The sequence below is a fragment of the Neopsephotus bourkii genome, unplaced genomic scaffold, assembly GCF_033783945.1.
Source record: "Neopsephotus bourkii isolate Nb327-2 ecotype Australia unplaced genomic scaffold, CSIRO-AGI_Nbou_v1 NB_1298, whole genome shotgun sequence".
NCBI classification, from domain to species: domain Eukaryota; kingdom Metazoa; phylum Chordata; class Aves; order Psittaciformes; family Psittacidae; genus Neopsephotus; species Neopsephotus bourkii.
The window spans coordinates 393,474-420,524 of record NW_026901782.1 but is presented as its reverse complement, the minus strand read 5'-3'; the positions used below and the strand labels follow the sequence as shown (position 1 = coordinate 420,524).

General features: G+C 39.5%; 1 protein-coding gene across 2 annotated transcripts in view; it reads left to right on the top strand.

Moving 5' to 3' along the window:
• The first annotated feature begins 309 nt into the window (after positions 1 to 309).
• Positions 310 to 27,051, top strand: part of GAK (cyclin G associated kinase) — a 69,401-nt gene continuing 42,659 nt past the window's right edge. For both annotated transcript variants that reach the window (XM_061366059.1, XM_061366058.1), the window contains exons 1-9: positions 310 to 566; positions 11,756 to 11,817; positions 13,141 to 13,200; positions 15,044 to 15,158; positions 15,594 to 15,736; positions 18,845 to 18,970; positions 20,327 to 20,416; positions 25,879 to 26,014; positions 26,612 to 26,724. In XM_061366059.1, the coding sequence (XP_061222043.1) occupies positions 425 to 566; positions 11,756 to 11,817; positions 13,141 to 13,200; positions 15,044 to 15,158; positions 15,594 to 15,736; positions 18,845 to 18,970; positions 20,327 to 20,416; positions 25,879 to 26,014; positions 26,612 to 26,724 (987 nt within the window). In that variant the 5' untranslated portion in view covers positions 310 to 424. The remainder of the gene's footprint in view (positions 567 to 11,755; positions 11,818 to 13,140; positions 13,201 to 15,043; positions 15,159 to 15,593; positions 15,737 to 18,844; positions 18,971 to 20,326; positions 20,417 to 25,878; positions 26,015 to 26,611; positions 26,725 to 27,051) is intronic.

Here is a 27,051-nt window from a genome sequence, read left to right as displayed (position 1 = left end):
TAACAGCGGGATACCGCTCCTGTCCGGGAACGACGCCCCTCCTACCCGCGCAGGCCCCGCCGCCCCTACCGCTCCCTCCCAGTGCCTTCACTCCCCGCCGCACCGCCCGCAAGGCGCGTCGGGAGGAAACTGGAAGGCCTCGGCAGCCCTTTCGCGGCCCCCGGGCTGCAACGGACAGCTTCCCCCGGGGGCGGGCCCGGCGGCGGCGGAGGCCCGGCCAGCTGCGGCGGCGGGGCGGGCACCGAGAGCCTCCCCATGAGGTCATAAGTGACGCAACGCTCCCGGAAGCAGCCAGGAACGCAGGGAACAGCTAGCGAGGAGGGGGGCTCTCTCCGTCGCTGCAGTCGGTAGCTTGGCGGAGCCGCCCCGCCGCGCTGCACCGCCTGCGCGTCTGCCCCTCAGCCGGGCAGCACCTGCCGGCACCATGTCGCTCTTCCAGTCCGCCCTGGACTTCCTGGCGGGCCCCGGCTCCCTCGGGGCTGCCAGCCGCGACCAGAACGATTTCGTGGGGCAGACGGTGGAGATGGGCGACATGAAGCTGCGCATCAAGAGGGTCATTGCGGAGGGTAAGAGCGGGCGGCAGCGGCTGTAGGCAGCATCCCGGCCCGGGCCCGACTTTCCCGCTGCCGGGCTGAGCTGTGCTCCCCTTCGGGCCTCCCGCTCGCCCCGTCCGCCCTTTCTTGGCCGGGAGGGCTTCCTCCCTGGCAGGCCGCGCCCTGCAAGGGGAGGCCCCTTGCGGGCGAACGGGCTGCGGTGACCGCCAGGCCAGGTCTGGTCGCTTCTTCCTGCACCGGTAACCGCCCCTTCTGACGGGCTGGCTGCCTCCTCGTAGCTACTCTAGCTGGGGCCGCGGGCACGCTGAGCTGTCGCGAGTGTTGCGGTGGGTGTTCCGCGGGACCGGGTGTAGGAGCGGTGCCCCATGTTGTTAGTCTGCTTCGGGAATACCCATCGAGAGCCAGTGTGCAGCGTGGAGAGTTCTTCATTTGCTTTGTGGTGAGAATACCTTCACCACCTAACAGAACTCTCATATGAGTTCATAGTCCACATAGGACGTCATGGAAATACGGGATTGCATGTATATGTGTATATATATATTTAAAATGACAATGTGTCATATCGTGGCAAAGATGCAGATTTGCTTGTGCTGCTCAGGGTTATTTAGAATACTGTGAAATGCAGGAAAAGATGCTAACTTTAAGCAGCATATGGGCTTTCCTGGAGTTAAATGTCTGGGTGGTTTTCAGTTTCAGTGGATTTTTGGGTAGTTGTTTTGGCACATGCTTGCTAGTCTGTTTTAAAATAAGTTCTATGTTTGGTGTGTGCAGACTACTTAGTAATTAGTAGAAATTTGGATCTTGCACTTGTGGTAAGAATAATTACTTTGTTTTCAAGCAGAAGAGTCGCTGAAAGCTTGTCTTAAAAGGCTAAAATGCGATTTTTGTCCATATTAATGCAGTTATATAGTTCATTATCTTTGAACAGGTGGTTGAAGTTACTTAGGTGGAGTACCTCAGATTTCTCTTCAGAGCTTCTTTTCAGTGTTGAAGTTATTTTTTGTAGTTGATTTTTGTAATTGCCTTGTATGTAGCTGGTTTAATAAGTAGATTTATTGAATTTTTTTCTGAGTAGTTTTTTTTTTTGTTGAAATATTACCACCCTAAAGTGACCACCATGGAAATAAAAATGATTTTTCAAGATTAGCTGCGTCAGTGAAACTTAGAAAAAATCTGCTTGTGTAAAACAACAGGACATTGGTCTTCACAGCTGTTTAATCTTCTAAAGGACAAAAAATTTGCTACTTCAGTGCTTAACCACTTTTGGCATGTGATCTTAGACAAATCCTGGCAGTTTTTACATAGTAAGTAGCATGCCAAATGGAACTCAATGTCAAGTCCAGCTCTGCCTTTAGCCTTTACTTGGAGCTTCTTTACTGAACAGCCAGCCACAGTTTGTGAATGAGATGTAAGCACTCAATATGATGTGACTGCAAGGTGAATGCTGAACGAATTGGCTGATGCTGCTGGTGCTGACATTCCTGCCAGGAGGAGCTGCAGGAGAGCAACAAAGGAAAATAAGAGCAGAAAGCTATATTTGAGATGTATCTGCTGTTTAGTTCCTGGTTGTGAAACAAGGATTTTATACTTTACTTTGGTAGCAGCCTACTGTTACCTAGGATCTGACACAGGCTTCCTAAAATGTCAGGGTAATTATGCCAGGTTAGGTAAATTAAAGCAAACAGGGACATGCTTTAAGTCTAGCATTCTTGCAAATTTATCTGTAACCACTGCTTGGTGTTCCACCTTTGTCTCAGCATTACAGTTTATTTCATGATGCTGTCAGTGTACCAAGTGAAATTGGGCCTTTCTGCTTTTGTTAGGCAGACCATAGCTTGGCTAAAACGAGCTTTAGGATATATTAAGTATGAATATAAAAATGCATGTGAAATACAGAAGCCTGAACTTCTCCTGCTGTCTTCAGATTTTAATTTCTTTAGCATATTATTTTTGTTGCTGATAATTAATTTATCTTTGAGCTCTGAACCTGTTTGATACCTTGTAATACTTGCTTATATAATTGTGACTTATAAGCATTCTCTTCCATGCTTATAAATGCAGAATCTTTTTTTCTTCGGCATGAGTGCTTTCATGCCCAATTCCTTACTAGAAAGTGAAGTGATACTTTCAAAACTCGGATTTCAAATCCATGGTGAACTGTGTGTGATCTGCCAAAGCAGAGAGGTAGCCTTTTCTGTAAGATCATACGGTCTGCTTTGTTTTCAATTGGGGTGAACACAGTGTGTGGATTAGCATTACACAGTATCATACAGCAGCGTAAATTCAGTTGTTCTCACACCGCGCAGCTCTTTCCAGTATTGCAATGTGCCCATAATCTGTGTTGGTGCAGATACGTGTTTGGCCATGCTGTCAGCCGAGACACTGCCTTCATGAGCAAACACCATTCGGTTGTGTTTCCATGTTTGTTTTGTGGAGGTGCCACACTAGGAGTAGGACCCAGCCAACTGAAAATGTGGTGTGCTGTGAGAGGAACCTGAGAGCCAGGCAGGGGGGGTCGGGCGCAAGGTGGTCTCTACTATTCTTACTATCTCCCAGTACATGACTGAGCATGTCACTGAATGGACTGAGTGCTGCTGGAATATGGTGTTTTGTCCTTGGGCATTTCAGTAGCTCACTGCGGTTAAGAAATTTTTAGAGGAAATGAGTGGGGGCCTTTACATTTAATCCTTACTTGCCCTTTGTATGATCACAGAATCATAGAACAGTTTGAGTTGGAAGGGACTTCCAAAGGTCATCTAGTGTTATGCTGGCTTCAGGTGCTAGGGTTCTTCTGTGTCCTCTGGTTAAGTGCACAGACTGCCACACAATTTTATTTAAGTAAAATAGTCACTGATTGCATACCTACTTAGTAAATGTTGAGTGAATGTAAGTATCTCACACTCTTTCATGACAGAGAACACTGTTGCATGGCCATAAGTCACTTGCCAGTCTGGGTATTCTGTATGTGTCTCCATCACATCATGGGTGTCTGCTCTCACCAGGGCATCTGCATACACACAGCCCACGTACATGAGATAAAAGAGTTATCTAGATGCTTACTGTTTGGTTTTTATACAGTTAGGTGAGGGTGCCTTAACTAAACTCTGTCAGATCCCTTTCTATTAATGTGAACAGGATGTGCATTTTTGTTAACTTTTTTGCTTCTTCAGTTGATGTCCTGGAGTATCCTTTCCCCTTGTTCAGACATGTCAGGATTCCTGTACCAATCTGTACCAGATGGTTGAGGGACTGAGGTGGTCCTTGCTGAGTCAACAGCTGATGTAGCCTGCTATTTGACCTTGGGAGAGAATGGGGAGAGCAACTGACCACACCAGCCTGAACAGTGGCTTTCAGAAATTTCTTGTTTCTTGCTTCTGAAAGCATATTTGCACAAACAACCCAGCAAATTTGTTTTTCAAATGCTAGATGCTGCTGGCTTTCATTTTTGCCTCTGTTGAACAAAGCGTATCTTCTAATAGACATTGTTGTTTACCTGCTAATGGTGACACTTAAGAATGATGGGCATGTAAATAAGGGAAATTTCTTGATCTTCATCTATACTGTAGAAGGAATAGAACCTGGTCACTGGGCTGTTGGCATTCATTGAGAGACTGTCAGTGCCAAAGATGGTCAGTGAATTACAGAAACTTGTTCTTCAATTCTGTGTAGTAATGCTACTCCAATGGGAGGGTAAATTGATATGAGAGTAGCGTGTCCTGTGATGTTCACTGTCAAGTTTCAAAATTACATACAAAGGAAGTTGATTTTTTTTAATGATTATAAATTGCGTGGATGCATTAGTTTTGGTAGTTAGCTAACTGGAGAAGCTTGTTTGCTGTGCACTGAATGAATGTTTAATAAAATTGCTGCTTTTTAGAGTGTAAATGAAGGGCAGGATGATTTGGAAGCTAAATAAGATATTGACAAAACTGCTAATGTGCTTAAATTATGCAGTCTTTAAATATAATCGTCTTATTCCTTGAATGTTTCCATTGAGGCTTTTTTTGTAAAAGCAGGCAGCTGTTGCATTGATGGGTGGCAGTAAGTTCATAAATTATTTCATATATCTTGTTGATAAAGTAAAAATAGAAGATATGAACACGGAAAATATCTATTCTAGAGGTCCTTCCATGAAAATAGGGAATTTAATCATTATGGTGAGCCATGGAGCAAAATCTGATACTGTTCAGTCTCCTATCATTTTGAAAGGAAGGGATCTTCTGCAAGTTTTGGGTTACATATTCGGTTAGGTCAGGTAATGTTTTGAGGGGGCTTTAGTGTTAAACATCAGTTGACAACTCCACTAGTAGTTCCTGTTGCCACTCAGTGCGTAATGTAACATCCCTACAAATTCTTCGCTGCCAGTGAGACTTGAATTTGCTCCTTGAGTACTGTTAATTGAGTTTTGTAGGTTAAATGTTAAATATGAAACTATCAGTAGGTGTCTTATTTTAGCTTTAAATTTTCTAGAACAGAGATCATACTAACAGAAAAATAATCTTTAAAAAGTTTGGATATTTATGTCCTGGTAAGCTGTTTTAAGTGCCATAAACCAGATAGAAAAATTCCCCTATTAATCCTTTAAATGGCTTATTTTGAAGCACTTTGTATTTGAGTTATTCAGTTTCTTAATATTTGTGATAAAGGTAATTGCATCAGGAAAATAACTTTATGCTATAATTACTGTTTAAAATTACAGTTTTTATGTTTCTCAGCCACTAATTCAACTGCAGCCTGAATATGCTGTAATTTTTTAATTCTTGAGTATAATTGCTCTTCTGTGAAGTTCTGGCTAAGTCTTTTTTTTTAATGTGAAATGGGGCAGTGTTACCTTGGTTCAGTTTAAAGAACTTACATACAACAACTCAGGGTCTTGTCAGTGGAAGGCAGTGATGGCATGGAATGAGCAACACTTGTCTTTTAGAGCCTACTGAGAAATGTTCTGCCTGCTCATATATACTATTTGTAATGTGTTTGAAAATTGTTTGTGTTAACTGCTTTAGCCAGGTACTCTTCGGCCTGACAAAAAAGCAGCAAAAGCTGAGAATAAGTGATGAAATTATAGTCTCAGTGTGTGTGAGGTTCTCCTGCAGAAGAATCAGGGAGTTCATATCCTCAAGAGAACAGCTGAAGATGGAGATACCCCTATTCATGTTAATACTCCAATGAGCAGATGATTGTGGGGTGCTTGCTGTCTCTTCAAATAATAGTTGTATCTCATGAAGCATGTTGACTTTTTAGTGCTGATTTAGATATGGGACAGCTGAGAGAAATACCAGAAAGGGGCTTTTCAGACAGCGAGGAGGTGTTAGACAAAGCTGTGGAACTTGGGCAGTTTAAGCCTCACTTCACTTAAGACTTTAGATAAATTACAAGTTTATAATACACTGAGTCCATTTAGCCTCGTTTTTAATTCCAGATAATGGGTTTTAGCTTCTAACTACATAGTTTTACTTGTTCCTAGATTTAGAAAAAAAACACACTTTGAGAATAGACAGGGATTTTTTCTTCCTCCTGTGGGGGTTAGGACTGTGACTTTCAGTTTCTGCATCTTCTCCAAGGCTTTTTGATAAGAGTTAATGTTAATACTAGCCTTTTATTCTTTTCTTGATAGAGAATTTTCCTCTCAATACAACAGTAATTTGCAAGTAAGACGAATCTTGCTTGTGATGTGCCACTTGTCTAGTTGTTCTGTCAGTAGAAGGATGTTCGAAATGGTTAGGATGAATTTTCTGTATTTGAAAACAGCCAAGGACAGTTAGGATTGAGATATATGAAAGGGAATTCCCTGAAATTTCACCTTTTCTTTCTTTTTTTTTGAAGAAAAAGATATCCGTGCAAAGAAATACTACTCATGGTTCCTCTTTGCTTAACTATCTATGCAAGCTTGCTAACTTTCCAATACTTTGTTGCTTGTTTTACATACAAAGCTGAGGAATTAAGAGTAAAGGAGGTGCATGTTTGCGTGAAAAGCAGGGAACAAGAAAGCTATGCAGCACTCAGCAACCATTCTTCATGTGTACTGATTTCTTATGCTTCCTTTTGAGCAACAAGTATGGATGAAAATAGCAGAGAAGAGGAGAAACATGATGAAAAAAATGCATTTTTCAGACTGACAGGAGTCTAAAACTTTCACCATGAAACTTTAGTGAAAGGAAGCTATATTATTCCTTAGTCAGAAAGGTGGCTACAGACTAACTTTATTTTCAAAAGCTGTCATGAATTGAAGCCATGTAGGTGACTTGTTATAAGCTGCATTCTGGCAATGAAGCTTACGTCTGTCATTAAAGTATCAAAACTTGCTGCTTTAGACTTACAGGCTTTTTCAGTATTTTGAGTGTGAACAGGCAGGATTAGTTTACCAAGCTTCTAGGCACAATCCTAATTTGTGATTAAATGCTGATTTATTTTTTTTTGATGGATATAATTCATAAAACTCTGGGCAGCAGAGAGGCAATGAACACTTAACAGTCGAATTTCTGTGAACACTGATAGTTCAATTTGCTGGCAGATGGTTGAAGTAACTATGGAAGAAGGAGAGCTCACATCAAGTTAAGAAATTGCAACAGCCTGTGATGTAAAGGATGATAACAGTTACTCTGCAGACCTTGTATAAGGAAGTGTGAAAAAAATATGGCAGTCAGTAAAGAAGAACAGGAGCACCGTGACCTAGCAGCTTTCCAGTTGATGTTGCCTTAGCTGTAGATACAGAGAGGTTTTTCAACACAAAGCATGGAAGGGGGGTTGGAACTGGGTGATCTGAAGTCATGATTAAAGTCCTTTCCAACCCATGATCCTATGGAGCAGAACAGTGATGTTTTTTTAAAGCTAGTGTTTCTTTGGATGCAGCAGTTTCTGCTTGCAGGTGATCTCTGCAAGTTTGAGGGTGTTCTACCTCCCTGCTTCTCAAGGTTTACTGGGAAATGTTCAGACCTTTGAGTCATCCTTCCTATTTGAGACAGCTTCAGCTTGTTATTATGACTTTGCAACTGACACAAATGGATGACTGGACTTCAGGAAAAAAAGTTTGAGTCAGTGCTTGCAACAGTGACAGCATTAAAGATGTTGCTTGTACACTGGTAGAAAAACATCTGTTTGCTTTCATTAAGATGCACTCTAACTTGTAGTTCAGGCTAGAATTACCATCTTTTAATTAAGTTATAATTGAAACATAAGTACTCAAAATCGATTTGGAAGCAAATTTGGTCAGTATTTGGGAGGGGAGCAGACAAGTCATATCAGTAGCTATAAACAGGAAGTTATCCACACCATTCCTTTGTCATGACTGGTTAAGTGTGTAACGAAACAATGCATTACAGTAGCAAGCAGTTTTATATTGTGATTGAGGTTCCTGTTTTGGTGCTTCACTAGCTGACAAGTAGGAAAACTGTCATTTCACTGAAATTCCTTGGCTGAAAAAGCTAATGAAGATGGGGAAAAATTGACAGTTTTAAATCCAATTTGTTTTCTAGTGCAGTGAACTTAATTGATATGTGATGCCTAGGTGTATCTTGAGGGAAAATGCAAATCTCTTGGTTGGAAAAGAAAATTGAGTCTTGTCAGCTTAAAATTTGACCTCAGCAAAATCTTAATTTGGACAACTTGTGTGCAGATTTCACTGGATTTCCAGATAATGTCAAGTATACTTCACTTAAGAGTCAAATAGCAGTGCTTTAATGTAAGTAGAGCTTGTATTAACTTCCACTGACAGCAAGAACTTGCCATTTTTAAATGGCTTGCATTGCTGAAAATGTTCTTGCATTGTTAGGTAAAAATGAATGTTTCTGATTGTCAGTTACTATTGAGACCAAAAACCAGTATGTATGTTGAAACAGATACACAGCTGAACATGAAATCTCTGTAGATTCCTAGCTAGCAATTAAGAGCAGTGAAATTTATTTTTCTTGTTAGAAATGAGGTTATGTGCAGAAAAATCAATTAAACTTTGGGATCCTTCTTGGGGTAGTTGTAACATTGTGATTTGAGTGTTAAAACACAGGCTTTTCCATCAAGAAATTAACTTTTGTAGTTCTCATAAATGTGGCTTAGTTTTAGGCCTGAATTTCAGGATCATTTGTGAACAGAGGGAAAGATTTCAGGGCAGCTGTGAATATGTCTTGAGTTTTGGGAGGACTGCATGATGTTCAATTCCATGAAGATTTGAAGTTTATGTTTTTTGAAGTCTAATCTCTTCTCAGTTGGGTGAACATATTCTTTTATTGCATCATACTGGATGTCAACAAGATTAAACTTAGTGATAATGTGCAACTTGGTCTGTGTTGTAAGCATTTCTTGTATTGGACGATGTGTTTGTAATTTATGAGACTAGTTGAAATAATTGGAAAGGTATGAATGCTTCTAAGGGCCTTAAAAGTTTGCATCAGCTTGGTGGTTACTCAGATATATGCTTTAAATGGTGGATAGAATTGATCTGATGAGTTAATTGTGATGCATACGTGCTTTCACCAGTGAAATATCCAGAAAGGCATTGGATAAATTTGAATGAAGCGTAGTTAGCTTTTGGAATACATGCATATGCGTAGGTCAGTGTATGTTTGTAGTAGTATGGGTGTATGCCTGAAGTCCAGAGTAGACTTGCCCCATTCCAGCTGTGGTAGAACCCTTGGCAGTGTACAGAGCTGAACTTGCAGAATAACTTGTCCCTAATTTGGGGTTTCTCTGTTACCATTTTGCTCTTGAGCGCATTCCAGAAAACTAACCGTGCAGTGATTTTGTGTACGAGAAGCACTTAATTTTGTAATCAAAGCACATATTTTCAAGATGCAGCTTTTGCAGGGTTATTAGAATAAAGAAAAGAAATATATACCAAGGTGAATGTAAAGAGTTTCTTCTGGAGGGCCAGCAGTACTTCTGCTGTGTAGAAGGTCTGTAGTATCTGTGTAGGACAAAGACATGGAAGCAGTAGCTCTGTGGTACAGTGACTGGTGTGCACTTCTGTAGGAGCTTGCAACTCACTGGGACAGTGCACTCTGAAACCTGGGGCATGCCTCTGGACTTTAGTAGGGAACTAACTGGGAAGTGAGATCAAAAACCATGGATTCCCAGACCCAGCCTCAGTAGAAGGATGACTTGCAGATTATCTTGATTGTTTCACCAGCTTTGTGAAATCCATAAACAGTCAGCACTGTCCAGAACCATGTTTTTTTTTGCATATGTTCTCATTCAGAGAGGAGCAAATTGTCTTCAGGTAGTAAGCATGGAGTTTATTCTGTCTCCAGTCTCTGTCCCATCAGTGTGCAAAATGCTGATTGTAATGGCTGATCAGAACACTTGCACTGGGGCTTTGAAAAAGCTAAGAGAACTTCCTGTTGTGGGAAGTACCAAATCTGATGAATGACTGAATCAAAGTAAATAGATAAGCACAGTACACATATGGGTAATATATGGTGTTCTGAACTGCAGCCCTTGCTGTCTCATCTTCAGTATTTTCATTGATACTCTAGCTCTTCCGTGGTTCACTGGTTACTCTCTTCTGTTTGTCCTCCCTGCAGCTGGGATCTTGGTTTTGCTCATTTTGTGTATTATTCCCTTTTAGACACCAAAAGCAAAGGCAACATCTAGGAATCTGTCATTTATTTCTTTCATGTTGTGAATGCTACTGGCAAAGTGACAAGTTGTGTAGCAGGAGTCTTGGAGCACACTGTGATGGTCAATTGCCATGTAAAACTTTGGAGAGTACTTCTTGGAAAGCCTTGTATTTGATGGAATTGCACAAAGCAAATACTGTGTTCACTTCAGCCTCATGTTAATATTCCTTATCCACAAAGAAGGTATCGGGTACTGAAGTGACTACTGATTTGCATCCTGCATCTTTCAAAAGAAGTGCCTTGTCAACTTGTTGCATGCCTGTTGTGGTTCATGCTTCAGTTATTCTGTTCTCTTAGCCTTTTTGACAAGTAAAATTTTGTATTTCATTGACATCTTCTATGCTGTTCTCCAAGTTATTGCTAGAGGGAGCATTGCAGTGTAGTTTGTAGAATCATACAATGGTTGGGGTTGGAAAGAGCCCTAAGATTATATAGTTCCAACCCCTCCCATGGGCAGGGGCGCCTCACACTAGACCATTTCGCCCAAGGCTCTGTCCAGCCTGGCCTTGAATACTGCCATGAATGGAGCATTCTCCACTTTTTTGGGCAATCCATTCCAGTACCTCACCACCCTTACACTAAAGATCTTCCTCAAATCCAGTCTAAACTTCCCCTGTTTAAGTTTTAACCTATTACCCCATGTCCTATAACTACAGTCCAGTGGAAATAGAATTTAACTACAGCCCAAAGTAAATAGAATTTTAGAATAAAAGGAGTAGAAAAGCAAATTGTTGAAGTTTGTCACTTTGGTTGTTAATCTACTAAAGATACTCTGAAACAGAGTGAATATGCAACACACTGTTGGTGTAATGACAAGGATGACATTCAGGGAAGAATTTGAAGTGATACCAGGATCTTTGAAATGGAGTCGAACTGAACAAATACATTCTTTTGGTAGTTAGATTAACATAATTAGCAATTGAGGAAACTTAGCAGCCTTGTCTTTTTCTTAGTCATATTTACCTTCTAGAAGTTTGCACAGTGTTTGAGTGAACTCATAGTGTTAGATGAAATAAGTATTCTGACCAAAGCAGTTGGAAGGAAAATAATGTTGTATGGAGTGACAGATAGCAGTTTAGTAACAGTAACTCCCCTTATTCGAAGCATTTGCTTCAATGCTTGAAATCACTTTCAGCTTTTAATATGAAGCCTGAAGCATGGCAATTACCCTAAAAGTATGAGGAAGTGAATGTTAAATATTTTATTTCTCTTGGCTATTGCTATTTTTATAAGAAACGTAATAGTGCAAAACCAAATAGTTGTTCAATTAAAATAATTAGGTAGTATTTGCAGAACTGAATCTTGGTATTATAAGGACCTGTATTAAAAAAAAAAAAGAAAGAGGTACTTAATAGGAAATCTGCATATGTAGATTAAAAAAATGTGGGAAAGTAACAAATTCACTGTGCTTCTAGCATGTATTAAAGAAAGAAGCTCTTTTATGTAGGTTACCCATACTCTTGGCAAGTCATTGAAAAACGCATATTCTTACATTCAGGTATCTAAATTCACGTGATAGCTCTTTTAGACTAAAAAGAATGACTTACTTGGATGTTGAAATTAAAACGGACTTAATGTCCCTTCTTCTTGTAGGTGGCTTTGCTTTCGTCTATGAAGCTCAGGATCTTGGAAGTGGCAAAGATTATGCTTTAAAGGTAAAATGTACTTCAGGTTTATAAGTTCTTTTTGCTTGATGCTTTAGCATGGTAGTTAATTTTTAATGCATAACACGAACAAGTAATTTAGAAAAATTCATAATGAGAGTGGTGTTTGTAGCACACTGTAAATGTTAGGACCTTGTGTTTTATACCAGAGATGGGGACTGCTTTGTTGGGTACTGCTGCTGTTTGTCTTCATTTGGTCTAGAAATTCATGACACTGCATAAGCATTTTGGGTGAAAAGAATCTTTCCTAATTACCTGAAATGGGCTATGTTAATAGTTTCACTCATCAGCAGGAGATTTTGCTCACTGGCTAGCCTCCCTTTGTACTTCCAGAGTAAGTTTCATCAGTATTAAAAATAATGGTCTGAACTTTGACTCATTAATCAGATATTCAGTCTGGCATTTCTGGATTTGTGTTTTTGAAGGCTCGTAATAATTATGTAACAGCTGAAAAACTGAAGCATTGTGGAAAGGACAAAGTGAAGTCACTGTATTCACCATAAAATGGCTTCATTTTTGGGGTAGGGATGTTCTGTGACTCTATCAGTACAAAGACTTCTTACCTTGGAGGAGAAGCGAGAAGGGTAGTAGTAAGAGAAGTAGGAGAGGTAAGATTACCAACAGTAGTTACTGTTTTTTCCTTTTTGTACCACATCTTGCAGTAACAAAACATGACCAAACCCATACAGTATGTGTGTTCAAAATGTTATCAAGAAGTAGCCACATTTAAAAAGTTACAGCTAAAAGTACGTTACTGTACTTCCTCTGTTTTATAAAACTGGTACTTCTGTAGCAAATTGCGCAGATTGATTCTGGTCAAGTGTTGGCTCTAAATCCAAGCTATGTTGGTAATAGTAATGCTTAATTTTGCTACTGATTACTCAGATACTATTGAAAGAGTTGGGTTACATAATTTGGACAAGTTTTGGCTGGTATAGGTTGAAGGTTGTTCCTAGAGATTTGAGGCAGAAAATGAGTTTTTACTTGTCAGTGCACAATGCTGTAGCCAGGAGAACTTCAGTGTTTTATACAACAGAAAACTGTCAGAGTAGTTAGGTCATGAGTGTTGAAGGTTACAACTGCTCAGCTATCGCTAAACCTGAACAGTACAGGTAGCTGGAAAACTGGGTGTTCCGCTCATGGCAATATGTCCAAATGTACAATATGCCTACTTTGTTTACTGTCCCATCACATTTCCTTAGGTTTTTGACTGTAGCTTATCCTTTGTGTTGTGAAAAAAAAAAATAAAATCCATGCACTGTTTTTCTGTAAGTTTTAATAACTATCGTCTCAATTTTTTCTGTTTTCTGGCAGCGGTTGTTGTCTAATGAAGAAGAAAAGAACAAAGCTATCATTCAGGAAGTTTGTTTTATGGTATCCTTTTCTGGAACATACTTTAATGTTTTGATTTAATTTCCTGATAGCAAACATTTCTGAGAAAGAGGACTACTCTACACGTTCAGTTCTTTCAATGCCGTACACTACTTAAAAGGATAAGAATTCTGAGGAAGGTTTGGGTCCTGGTTTATCAGGGATCTGGCATCAACGTCCAGCAAGTTCAGTTCTTCAAAAGTTGCAGGAACTTAATATGTGTGGATAACTTTCATAGCTTGTATAGACTTTGTCATTTACTTTGCGTAGCAAAAAATGAAATTCTTATTTGGGCTTTCTTGCATTCGTGTGACTGTGTTCAAGAGACCTTTTGGTTAATCAGATGATACCTAGATCTTAAGTAGACTTCCCTCACTTGCTTTGGATATATTGCCTTTTTGACTACACAGAACTTTGCTTTTACTTTCCAGAGTTTTTTTAATTTCTGCCTCAGATGCATCTGGCTTTATAAAGTAATACTGAATGTTAATTTATTAGAATACGTGCATCAGAAACAAGAAGTAGATGATTCTCAGGGTTGTTGCTGTCCTCTTCATCTTCAGTGAAGCTAGATGGTAGAGTATAATGCAGTCTTGGTGAGTTTTCAGTCCATGAGTTTAGTAAACTCAGTATTTGCTCCCTGGCATCTGCTCTAAGACCCTCAGTTTGTTTCAAGAGTCAGTGAGTAGCTGTAGTATGCCACTGTTTCGTTTCCAGTCTGAGTATTCAGCTTCAGTTTGAGTTACCGTGCAAAACCACTTAATTTAAATTACTTAAATATTTTTGTGTGATTACTGAAATGTTCGATGGAGTCTTACACTAAACACCATTCACTGGAAGTAACTATACATATTATAGATACTCTGTGTTGTCAGGAGTAAAGAACTGAATGTACTGTAGATGTTTTTTCACAGCTTGGGCTCATTAAAGTATATGTACAGCATGAATGAGGGTTAACTGTTGCTATCTTTCCAAGTTATAACTGTGAAATTAATTCCTGTGGCTCTGAGTAAAAGGTGATGAAGACATGCATAAAATGTAAACTAGTACTTTGGAGCTGTTCTAATTTGATGGATCCAACTTGCCTTTTTTTTATAGCTTTGCTGTACTTACGACGTCTTCGCTTTTTTCTTTTTAGAATTGGTGAATGCATCTTGTAAATAGTGTGTGTTTGCCTCAGGCCTGAGTATCAGTACATGACCAGAGTGAGGCATGCCGGGGCAGCACAAACAGGCGTAATGCAGTGTAACTACTACTGGCGGGATCTGAGATCACTTAAATTTTATTCACTTTTACATAGTTCAAAAATGATACCATGAAACATGACAAAGGTTTTAGTATAAAGAATTATTACTCATGACGGGAGGGTAAGTTCCTTGGTCTTTCAGAGCTGTTACTTGTTTTGAACTTTATTTTACTTAAAATTGAAACATAATATACTTACTACTTCCTTAGAAAGGACAGGTGTTGCTACAATAGCCCTTTCTTAATCAGCCAGCTAGAGAAGTGGCTAATAGTTAAAAGATCTCTCTGCTACATATGTTAATGCCTTGATGTCGCTATTAGAAGACAAAAATAAGTGACTAGGACTGTTATGAAGTCCTCAGCCTTAATCACAAGGATTTTTTTAATGTTTCATTTTGACTTTTTATATCTTCAGCAGGTTCCACTGAAGTCTGTTTTTTTAGCTGAGGCATGATTCCTTGTTCTACTTAATATCTTTATTACAGCTGTAATGCTTTTTGTGGTTTTAAGCTAACATTTCAGATGAGAATGAGTTCTGTGAACTGCTGTATACAGTTGTATCAGTAAACTTGGCAGTCTTCCTTGAACACATTATCTCCAGAAAAAACTTTCAGGGCATCCCAACATTGTCCAGTTCTGTTCTGCTGCTTCAATAGGAAAAGAAGAATCAGACACAGGGCAAGGAGAATTTCTTCTGCTTACAGAGCTGTGTAAAGGTAAACTTTTTTTTCTTTCTCAGCAGTACATTTTGTTTTTGACATTTATTTGCACAGGTTGCATCATGGTTTAGAAGCTTTGAAAGCCTCTTAAAGGTAGCATAGTTCAGTGGAGCTTGAGTTCAGCCTCGTCACTTGTGGGATGAGGAGCATGTTCTTTGAGACTATAGTTCAACCTCATCTTAAATATGGGATTAGTATTAAGTTCTTTAAGACTGGTTGGAGGAAGGAAGAGGAGAAATAGTTCCTTAGAGCACTATTTCCTTTGGGCACTGCAGTCAGTGTGGATATACAGTTACAGAATATCCATCTAATATTCACAGCTGAGGGCTGTATGTCTTCCTTGATGAGAAAAGTATCTGCCTATTTGTGCCAGGCTTTTAGAATTTGTCGTGTTCTGTGCATGCTTATGTGAATTTTTCTCATTTCCTGTAGGGCAGCTGGTGGAATTCTTAAAGAAGGTGGAACCCAAAGGCCCTATCTCCTGTGACACAGTTTTGAAGATCTTTTATCAGACCTGCAGAGCAGTGCAGCATATGCATAAACAGAAGCCTCCTATTATCCATAGAGACTTAAAGGTGTGTTGCAGTATTTAAATAAAGGCTGAGTTTTTAAACAGCAAAGGAGCTCGTCAGGCTGAATCAGTGTTAAGACTGTTGATCAAGTACAGTGGACACTCTTGAAAGTGGTGCTTATTGCACCTTTTGCCTTGCCAAGACTGCTGGATGTCAGTGAAGGTCATGACTGAAATACTTGCATCTCTTTCAGCATCATCATCTTGTGCTTGTGGTTAGTACTAGTTGTACTGTCTGAACAAGCTGACAGAAAAGTAATGTATCATGGTTTTCTGGTTAAGTTTGTCTTCAAGTAGTTTACTTTTGATAAAGTAACCAGCTACAACTTGTGTTGCAGAGTTGAGCAGGTTTTCTAAATAGAAGAGAGGTAAACCTTTGAAGGAGAAGAGGGGGCAATGCTGGATTCTCTGTAAAAGGTTACATAGCCTTTGAGAACATCCAGTAAGCTGTTAGTTTTAGAACTAGCAACAACTTGCATTGCATTGCATTTTAGGGCTTGGTTTTAAATTTAATTTGAAAATTTGGTAGGCATAATTCATGACAGATTTTTCTTTTTGTTAGCCTTTACAAAGTTGCTATAGGATTATGCTATAGCAAAGTGGTGTCCCCTTAAAAACTTTGGTGATTTGACAGGACTTCATCTCTTTTTGAATTTTGAAGGCAGCACCTTTACATCCATGCTGTGTAATAAATGAAGGAGACCTAATCATCAGTGGGATTCTGGTGTACTACAAATAGACTTAAACCCAGTGGAAGGACATGGTCTTTGTAAACATAAGCAAAATAAGATTTTTATTCCTCAGTGTCTGAATTTGATATGTCAGTTTCCTGCTTGATGTGATACCAGCTGAATATAAGAAGGGAGAATTCATTCCTCCTTAAGTAAGCATGTACTTGATTACTTTAGGGAAAGGAAAATGAAGCCAATTACTAAAAAAGTAAATGTGTGCTAAGTGTTTTCAACACTGATGAAAGCTTTGATGTTGGGCAGTAGTATAACCCCTTAGTATCAAAATAGTTTTGAAGATGAAGCACTCTTTTCCCCCATGCCCCCTGTTTTTTTTTTCTTGGTACCATTGAACAGACTTCTACCTCATGTAAAAGAACTTTTAACCAAGCTGTCATAGAACATTCTTGATGTTACTTTCCAGGGGAAAATCTTTTCAACACTGAAGTTTCTGTACACCAGCCCCTAGAAAAGCTTGTAGACAAGCAAATCTCTTCTCTGAAACGGGGGTAACAAACTCTACAGATAAATACAGAATTTCTACATAGCCAGCTCTGTAGAAGTTGAACGAATGCTATAATTCAAAGTCTGTTTTTTCTTGTCAAGTAATGCAAGTTCCTGACAAAGATAAAATATGGAAAAAGGTAGAAGTTTAGTTTTGTGTTGGTTTCACGTTACCAGGGCTCCAAGGCAAGATGGAGTGATAGTTGTGCTGCAATAGGCAGAGACCTTACTACAGCCAGAAGCCAAATAGAGTCATTTAACTGTGCTGCCCTTTCAAAAGGCTGAACTAAGGTCAGCAGCATAAAAATCTTTGGTCAAAGTTTTGAGCATGAGATGTAACGTAGCTGTTGAGGAGGTGTGTTTGTAGTTTGGAGTCGTAACAGTATAAGGATTCATGAGCTTCTACAGTGCAGCCTAAAAACGAATTCACCTTTGCAGTGGTGGCTGTTTCTGTTTTCCTGTGCTTTTCTTCTCTTCCTTGTCAGTGTAATGCATTAATTGTTCCTCAGCTTCTTTGGATGAAGTTTGAACTTACAGTGTGTGTGTACAGCACTGTAAGAACCCAGCTATTTACTGTGTTGTAAAAATTTTAAGCTAGTTAGAGGATGGTTTGTAAAATACCATTGCTTCTCTGGTGTTTTAATTGTCTGAATTTCAGCTTTTCAGGATTTGCTATGAAGCGTACAGCTAGTCTGTATAACACAGGTCACAGAGCCTGTTCAGATCTCAATAAGCAGTTGGAATGTTTTACATTACTAGCAACCTTTACCGAAGCGTGAAAAACAGAATGTATGCGTGCAGAAGCTTGATCTCTGGTCTCAAATATGACCATTTTTAGTATCTAAATTTTATGTTGAATGTCCACACACCTTTCTTCTTGTACGTGGAGATAAGCAAAGGTTATCCAACAGAGAAGGGAATTCAGATTGCTCATTGAGATTGATACTTTAATCATTGTTAACAAAGCTTGTGTCTTCCTATAGGGTAGTCAAAATTAATTTTATGGTGGAAGAATTTGGAAGGGGCATGTGTAAGGCAGGCTAGTAGTATGTTCTGAAAACAGGTTTTACAGAAGGATGTCCAGAGATGTGGTTTCAAAGGGAAAGGGAAGACAAACCTACTTACCTAAGTGTAGTGTTGTAATGTTACTAATATACCTTTTGGCTTTTACACCTTTACCTGACTTCATGCAGGGATACGAATTTCCTTTTCAGCTTCTTTGTGATTATGATCCCCCAATACTTCTGCCCAATACCTGCTTTTACCGTCTCCTTAAGTTTTCTCACTATTTCACTTAGCAATCCCAGGAGGTGGGGTTATATGAAGTATAAAAGGGAGAGATGATGAAGTACTTGGGCAGCGCGTGGTCCTCAAATAGCTGGTTTCTATCTCTACAGTGATACCAGTGTCACAGCTGACTCTTTCTGGGGGTCTCCCAGTAGCCTGCTTTTCTACTAGAACGTTCATGTCTTATGTCTACAGGAGTCGTAGCTTCAACTCAATTGCAGTTAAGCTGAGAGTGTTCAGTTTTATGCATTAAAATGTTCAGGTTTAAAGACACTGCTTCTGCAAGTGGTCCTTTGAAGAACTGGCTTCTTATTAGGCACTAATGAAATGCCGTTTGTTTTTTTTTCTCCCGGGGCTTTATTTTCTAATCGTTTGAACATTTCCTGCTCATAGTGTTTTTTTTGGTACTTCCTTTTAAAAATTGGCTAGATTGCTACCGTATATGTGTATGGTACTGTCTGAAATCTTTGTGTGCAGAGCTAAAGTGTGGATTTTTATATGTATGCACAGGTGAGTTGATGTTTAAAAGAATGCCTTTTAGTATACAGGAAGAAAAGACATCTTTGATTTATTATTCCACCTCTTTTTTGAAGGTTGAAAACTTGCTTATTAGTAACCAAGGGACAATTAAACTTTGTGACTTCGGTAGTGCCACAACTACAGCTTACTATCCTGACTACAACTGGTCTGCACAAAAGAGAGCACTGGTTGAAGAAGAGGTAAGACTATTTTAATGTGATTAATCTTAATATCAACAGTGGATTCATTTAACTGTTACTATTAGTCTGATATCGATTCATGGGAATTCTAAAACAACTGAAGATGGTTTCAGTTGTAATGTTGTCTGTAAAGTTTTGGTTTTGTATTTGTGTTGCCAGAGTTCAGACACTGTCTGCAGGTATAATCATAGCTCTTTAGCTGTATATACAAACACTGTGTCAACTTGAGCAGTTTCAGTTCTGCAATCTGGTGTGAAAATAGAAGTGATTACTAGAGTTTCTTCTAACTGCACATTTAACAGAAAGTAAAAAAATTGGTTATGCCAGAGTGATTCCCCCCTCATCTGTTTTTTCAGTTGAATGGTTTAAATAAAGAAGTGAAAAGTCTGCTCAGTGGAATATGAACAGACACCGTGGCAGTGCCTCCCAGACTACAGTGACAGTGTCAAGCATGCACTGTGCTTTTGCAAAGTGCATTTGTTCTTAGTTTAGAGTTTAGAGTAATGCTGGCAAGTCTAATGTAATATATGAGCTGGACTCAGAATTAAGTATGGAGAAATACAGTGACACTTAAAATTTGTGTGCATGATTTCTGATATCATAACTACCCCTGTGAGCCCCCCCCTGTTTTGGAATCCAGCATCATTGGAAATCAACCTGTTGATTCCTGGAGAAGAAATTATGATGATACACTACTGTCTTGTATACCCATGCAAAAAGATGGTAGAAAAGGTCTCTTGAAGGATCCCTTTGAACACAGCTTAACTCTTTGGATGTGTTTACTCTGTCATTAAGTGTGATTAAGTAAAAAATACACACTGGAGCATGAATTCGCTACTTGGTATATTGGCTTTTTTTTTTTCTTTTTTCTGTATTTGTGTCCATATCTCTGTCTCATGTAGAACAGTAATTTTACTTAATGTGCTTTGCAGTTTGGAAGGACTCTTGAATATCACTATTACTTCTTTGAGTACTGTCTTTATATGGCCTTATATCAAAGCTGTTGTGACTATTGCAGGATTCATAGAATCATAGAATAGTTAGGGTTGGAAAGTACCTTAAGATCATCAAGTTCCACCCCCCCTGCCATGGGCAGGGACACCTCCCACTAAACCATGTCACCCATGGCTTTGTCCAACCTGGCCTTGAACACTGCCAGGGATGGAGCATTTACAACTTCCCTGGGCAACCCATTCCAGTTCCTCACCAGTTGATGGATTCTGTCATCAAGTATTTCTGAAATTAATTTTCAAAGTGAGAATGCTATCCATTCTATATGGGGAGCTCTTTCCTTGGTTGATTGTCATTAGAGCTTATTAGTCAAACTTCTGTTTTACGAAATTCTGTCTTCTGCAGATCACAAGGAATACAACGCCAATGTACAGGACACCAGAAATGGTAGACTTGTATTCAAATTTTCCAATTGGTGAAAAACAGGACATTTGGGTAAGAAATTTTTCTCTTGCTGTATCATAGCTGCTAATGTCATGTTTAAACTGAGTTTGCAGTCTTCATGTTAATTTGATTAAATAAAAACACTGAAATAAACACGGAATAGATTGGCTTACTTCAAAATGAACTTTAATGGTGAACTGTGTATCTAAATATTAAGAGAATATTTAGAGGTGAGTATTTATATATATTAAGAGATAAGTATTTGAGGTTTTCTCCCAGATCTAGCTTGTTTTCCACAGTGAGGAGGAATGCTGAAATTTGTAATTTAGTAGCATTGTTGCCTAGTTGAAGCTTGACATCCTAGATCCAGAATACTTGCAGTCCTTAGATTTAAATTCTGGCCTTTTGTGTTCTGCCGTATGTGTAATCCTGGGACAGCCTATTGAGGAGTTAAAGGTGCTTGTGCCTAAGTACTACATCTAGATGAAATACAGGCAGTGAGGATGAGAGTAATGCAGAGATCATTCATGCTTTTTGTAGAAAAGATGATAAATTGTTAACATTCACTGTGAAAATCATAAGCAGATATTAAATAAATTCTCAGTTCTGTCTTTCAGTTGTGTAATACTGTAATAATGCTGAGCTATTGCCCAGTAGCCTCATGCTTAAGGACTTAGTTTATTGTGTGCTTTTTACAGAGGCAGGTATCAAGTTGTTCAGCTGTTATCTGTATTGGCAGTGTTAAAAGTCAAATTAAGAAAATGTAATACTGGTGCTTTAAGAGTTTTTATTTCTAATCTCAGAACTTAATTGAATTTCTTAAATTAGTTACAATATACTGCAAAAACTCTTACTCAGCTTCTACAGTTGTTGACGATTTTCTTCTGCCATGTGAAGAAACACGAAGAAAAATACTTTTTTCTGACCATTTGATCACTTTATTTGTGCTAAATACTGGAAGTCTAGGCCAAAATTACGTCTGGGTAAACATAAAGGTAGAAATGTGTTTAACAAAAGCCTCACTCAAAAGGCTACAACTTATATTTTGTTTAGAATAATTCCTCATCCATTAGCATTAACATGGTGGTTGTCTCCTGCTGTGTCTTTGGAAGATCTACTCCATTTACTAAGTCTTTGTTGAAACATGTTATTCTGTGTGTTTTCCATTACACACTGGGTTCAATGAAAATATGAAAAGTATCTGGCAATAGAATATCGCACTGTCTTGGAAAGCATAACTGATCTTGTAGTTTGTGGTTATGATAAACAAAATTGCCTTCTATAGAAGGCAGGTGTGGTGATTAACACTCCTGGTTGTGGTCACTGTGCTGATCACGATGTGAGCTTGGATGGCCCTTCATACATTCCCACTCTTGCCAATCTATGAAAAAGCAGAAGAGTAAGATTTGGAATACATTAGCTAAGGAACAAAATTTCAAAGTTGGGTTCAAAGAAAAACCAAAACACCACCACCCCACCCCCCAAAAAAGATAAAAAATCCAAAACAAACAAAAAAAAACCCTCCCTATCCCCTCAAAAAGACACAACAAAAACCCCCCAAAACAAAAAAGCGGGGTGGGGGGGGTGGGGAACAATAAAACAAGCCAAAAAATCACACAAACAAACCAACCTTAAAGTCAGTGCAAGACATCCAGCAGGTAGGCTGAATTATCTCTTTACATTTCATGTAGTTTAATTCTTTTTAGGAAGTATCCAGGTCGAATCACAATTGGTGTTTAAAATATTCAAAATGTATCACTCCTGCAGTCCTGCAATGCAAAAGCTAAAGATAAAGCAGAGGGAATCACAGAATCACAGAATCCCAAGGTTGGAAGGGACCTCAAGAGATCATCTGGTCCAACCCCCGTGCAAGAGCAGGGTAACCTAGAGTACATCACACAGGAGCTTGTCCAGGCAGGCCTTGAATATCTCCAATGTGGGAGACTCCACAACCCCCCTGGGCAACCTGTTCCAGTTGAAAAGCATTCTCTAGCAATGGATTCAAAGATCTAAGTGGTCTGTTCAGTTCCTGTGTGTTCAGCTGATTCGCTTTGTGGGTTTTTTTTTCTGCCATGTGTGGCTATGGATGCTGTCTTCTGATGTGCATAGTGTCATTTTGGACTGTGGGAGAGTTGTTTCATTCCTCAAATTAGAATTATGGTCCGCCTTACTTCTTTGTAAACAGGCATTTCCATAGCAGAATAAGTAGTATTTCCTGTACATGATCCTTCAGTGCATACATTATGGAGAGCTGTATCTCAACAGACTGACAAAAATCTACTTGCTATACAGTAACACATAATTAATTATATGCAGTTTATTTCTGTCCCTGGATTGAGAGACTCAACTAAATACCAGACCTTTGAGACTTCAGTAATGTTCAAATCTTTGAAACTCTTCTTGGGTTAAATTGGCAGTGAAGGAGAGTTGGAGGTTGTTCATGCAGAGGACTGGAGGCAGTGAGCAGATTTCTTAGCTAATGTGTTAGAATCATAGAATACTTAGGGTTGGAAAGGACCTTAAGATCATCAAGTTCCAACCCCCCTGCCATAGGCAGGGACACCTAGCACTAAACCATGTCACCCAAGGCCTCGTCCAACCTGGCCTTGAACACTGCCAGGGATGGAGGATTCATTAGCTTGTCTTGTTCATGGGGGCTGTGAGAGTGCATATGCTGAAGTAACTAAGCTGGGGTTCAGAAGAACTTTGAGGAGGAGTTTTCCAGTCCTTTGTGTAAACATTTGGTGGAGGCATTGGATGCTTTATAATAAAACTCTTATAGGGCAGATGGAACACAGTTCTCTTACTGTGTTATTACTGTGTGATTACTGTTACTACTGTATAACTGCCATATTTAATCTGTTAACTTGTGTGAAAAGAGAATATATATCAGTTTACATTTTCTTAGAAAAGAGATGAGATTATCCTAACTAAACCGTAATACCCAGTCTATTCTGAGTTTAGAATTGAAAACTGACTTCTGGGTGGTTGTTCCTTTGTCAGGGTGCACATGTGTCAAGTTTGGATATACCAGGGTATTTGAAAGTTCCCAGCATTGATAGTCCTGGTTTTGTGATCTATGAGACTTGAATTGTCATGTCTGAAAATGTTCTTAAACATTATTTGGTTTAAGCATTGAGTAGTGGATTGTAGGAAGTAAAAGGGCTGTCATTTCAGGCTTATTTTCTTAAAATCTTTACCGGAAGTGTTTCAGGGACTATCTGTCCCCACAGTATCATTTTAACTGATAAACATTTAAATGCTTACATAGCAGGTGCATTGCATAATGAGTTAGAAATAGAAAAGACTGAATTCTGTCTCCACAAATAAAATAAGTCTCCTTAAAATGCATGATGAAGGTATGAAAACTTCAGAGCCTCTTTAAAAGAAAAATCTCTGTTCTTGAACATGCTTGGTGTTGCAGGACTACTCATTTTTGTGTACTGTGAAATTCGTAAAATGGATTTATTATAATTATTTTTTAAAAGATAGGAATAAAAGAATCCCTGAACCTGAAAAATTCCATAAATGGGAAAAACCCCACAAACCTATGTAGTAGCAGAACTGCTTCTTGGAGTTCTCTAATTGACATGCCAAACAAATGAGTGTTTCACTAAGTGTTCTGTCTTCAGAAAAGCATCAAAAGTGTGAAGGTGAAAGGAGTTCTAAATTTCTAAATGAGTGTGAAGCTGATCTCTAAAGCTTTGGGAATATATGGAGTTGATGTTTGAAACCTGAACTTTGCAAGCATCATTAGAAAGCTTAATCAATTTTGTAGTCTAAAATTCTGCTTTAAATATTACTGCTTGAATTAAAAACAGCACAAAAAAGAACAACCAGCCAATTGGGTCATGAATCAGAAAACTTAAATTTATAAACTCTTCTCATTCTATGATAAGTCTTACATAAAGAAGGTGGGTGTTGCAGACTGAGTTTTGTTCATGGCTGTGAGAACCATCTAGTTTCCTCTTGGACTGTGGTGCTATCTCATAAGATACAAGATAAGGTGTAGAGGGTTCAGGATAAGGTGTTTCTTTATCATTGGGTCAATAGCCTTGTATAAAGTACCAACACTCCTTTGAGTGGTGGAGGGGGAAGAGGGCAGAAGTGTGCTCATGCCCCAGTCCAGGCTACAGCTGCTGAAGGCAAGAGAACCAACAACTGAGTAGCCACTCTCTGTTAATATGGGCAGCCCTGCCTCCCTGTCTGGGGCTTACACTGAGGTTTTCCATTCTATGCCTCCCTGATGGCTGGGAGACATTCATCTGGGACAATAATTCTGGTTACTACAGGCATTCTGCCCACTTAGGTGGCCGCTGCTTCACGGGGGCTAGTGGCAGGAGTTCAGTCCCGCTGTACCCTGTGAAAACAGAACTCCCTTTGCCCGTGGCCTTGGGGAACTTCCAGCTCCCTGTAAGAGCTGGTGTTACCTGTTCTGCAGACTGTTGGCAACTCTCCAGCTTGGTGGCAGAGGAGGAAGAGGGCTGCAGTGTGTTGTGGACTGGTTGTTTCCCTGTCTTGGATGTCCAGCTATAGTTCAAAGTAGCCACTGTCCATCACTGCAGGCAGGCCCTGTCTCTGTGCCCACCTTTCCCTGTCCTTGCTTCTCTGGTGGCTCATCTTCCAGTGGGGGGCTCATACAGCCCTTTTTATACCATCCAGGGCTGGCAATATCACCAGCTGCCCCTGTGAGTGTTCTGCTTGCTGCAGCACCACCACGACATCTGCATACTGTTCGCTGGGTAAAAGAACTGGGTGGCCAAGCTTGAAAAGTGGTGGTGAATGGAGTTAAATCCAGTTGGTGGCTGGTCACAAGTTGTGTTCTGCAGGGCTTGGTACTGGGGCCAGTTCTGTTTAGTATCTTTGTCAGTTAGCTGGACAAGGAGATTGATTACATCCTTGGTTTGCAGGTAATACCAAGTTGGGGGGAAGTGTTGGTCTGCTGGAGTATAGGAAGGCCTATATCAGCAATAGTGCTGCCAGCAGGGCCAGGGCAGTGATCACCTGTACTGGGCACTGGCAAGGGTGCACCTTGAGTCCTGTGTTCAGTTCTGGGCCGCTCACTGCAAGAGAGACATTTTGGTGCTGGAGTGGGTCAGGAGAAAAGCAGCAAAGTTGGTGAAGGGTCTGGAGTGCAAGTCTTCTGGTGGAGAGCTGAGGGAGCTGCAGCTGCGTAGCTGGGAGTAGGAGATTGTAGCAAGGTAGGTGTTGATATTGTCTCCCAAGTAGCAAGCTACAGGGCAAGAAGAGGTGCTTGAAGTTGCACCAGGGAGTTTAGATTAGAGGTTAAGACATCTTACTTCCCCAGAAGGTTTTCCAGCATTGGAAAAGGCTGTCCGGGGCAGTGGTTGAGCCACCATCCCAGGAGGTATTTTTGAGAGGTGCTTAGGGACATGGTTTAATGGTAGACTTGGCAGTGTTAGGTTAACGGTTGGACTCTGATCTAAAGTGTTTTTTTCCAGCATAAATGATTGCACGATTCTATGAAATATTTCTGTTTTAACTCTGTCTAGGCTCTGGGCTGTATCCTGTACTTGCTGTGCTTTAGGCAACATCCATTTGAAGATGGAGCTAAACTTCGCATAGTCAATGGGAAATATGTGATACCTCAAAATGACACCCGCTACTCTGTGTTTCACGATCTTATTCGTAAGTTTACAGTGTTACTTAATTTGGTGTCTTCATGGGTACATTTTATTAATGACTGTTGTCTAACATGTTGACATGGGATGATGAAAAAGCTTAACTTAAACAGCTTCTTGGTTTGTTAAACATTCTAATCCATTATAAAAAAAATTAAAATTTTAAATGAAATGTAAAACTTGTGTTTTTTTTAGTTTTGTTGCCTGTCTTGATTAGAATTAGGCCGTAGGAACAACCAGTGTTTTGATTTAGTTTCTTTGAATTTGTGTTAGAAATTCTGTTTTCATTAAGTTTTCAATAGATTATGAGAAACCTGAATATAAATATGTCTCCGGCTCTGACAGGCTTAAAGTTACTTCCGACGTTAATCATCAACTGATCCTAAAGTATATTCTGAAAAAACTCTTAACCGAAGTGTTTTGTTGTTTTTTTTTTTTTTTGATGGATACCCATTATGACAATTATATTTGGTTACAGATTTAGCAATTGCTTTACTCTGTTTATGTGCTTGATTACTTATTGCACTGGAGTGCCCTGAAGAAATTAATGTATGCTGGGAGAAAAGCTCTGAAGGATTTCTGTTACATTGAATCTCTTTTTTAGGTTCTGCTTTGAAGGTGAACCCTGAGGAGAGGCTATCAATCACTGAACTTGTGAATCAACTGCAGGAGATTGCAGCAGCTAGGAATGTGAATCCTAAATCGCCCATCACAGAGGTAAAGATGTCTCATAAAGAGTATTACTGATTAGGTCTCCTTTATCTCCTCTTCTATCTTGTAAGTGTGAGTTTAGTAACAGATGTCAGTAGGTGCCCTGTTCCTTAATCTTTTGAAAATTTCACAGCAATTTGTTTTGAGATTCAGTTGAATTGACCTGCATGACTTCTAAGATTGGAAAACTTTTGAAAAGGTTCCTTTTAAGGCACAGAGCTTACATGACATGCAAGGAAATTAGTTGTAATTATTATTTGTTGAAAAACTTCTCATGCTCTTGGGTCATTCTTTATTATTCAAGTGCTCTGTTTAACATGCTGCACTTAATCA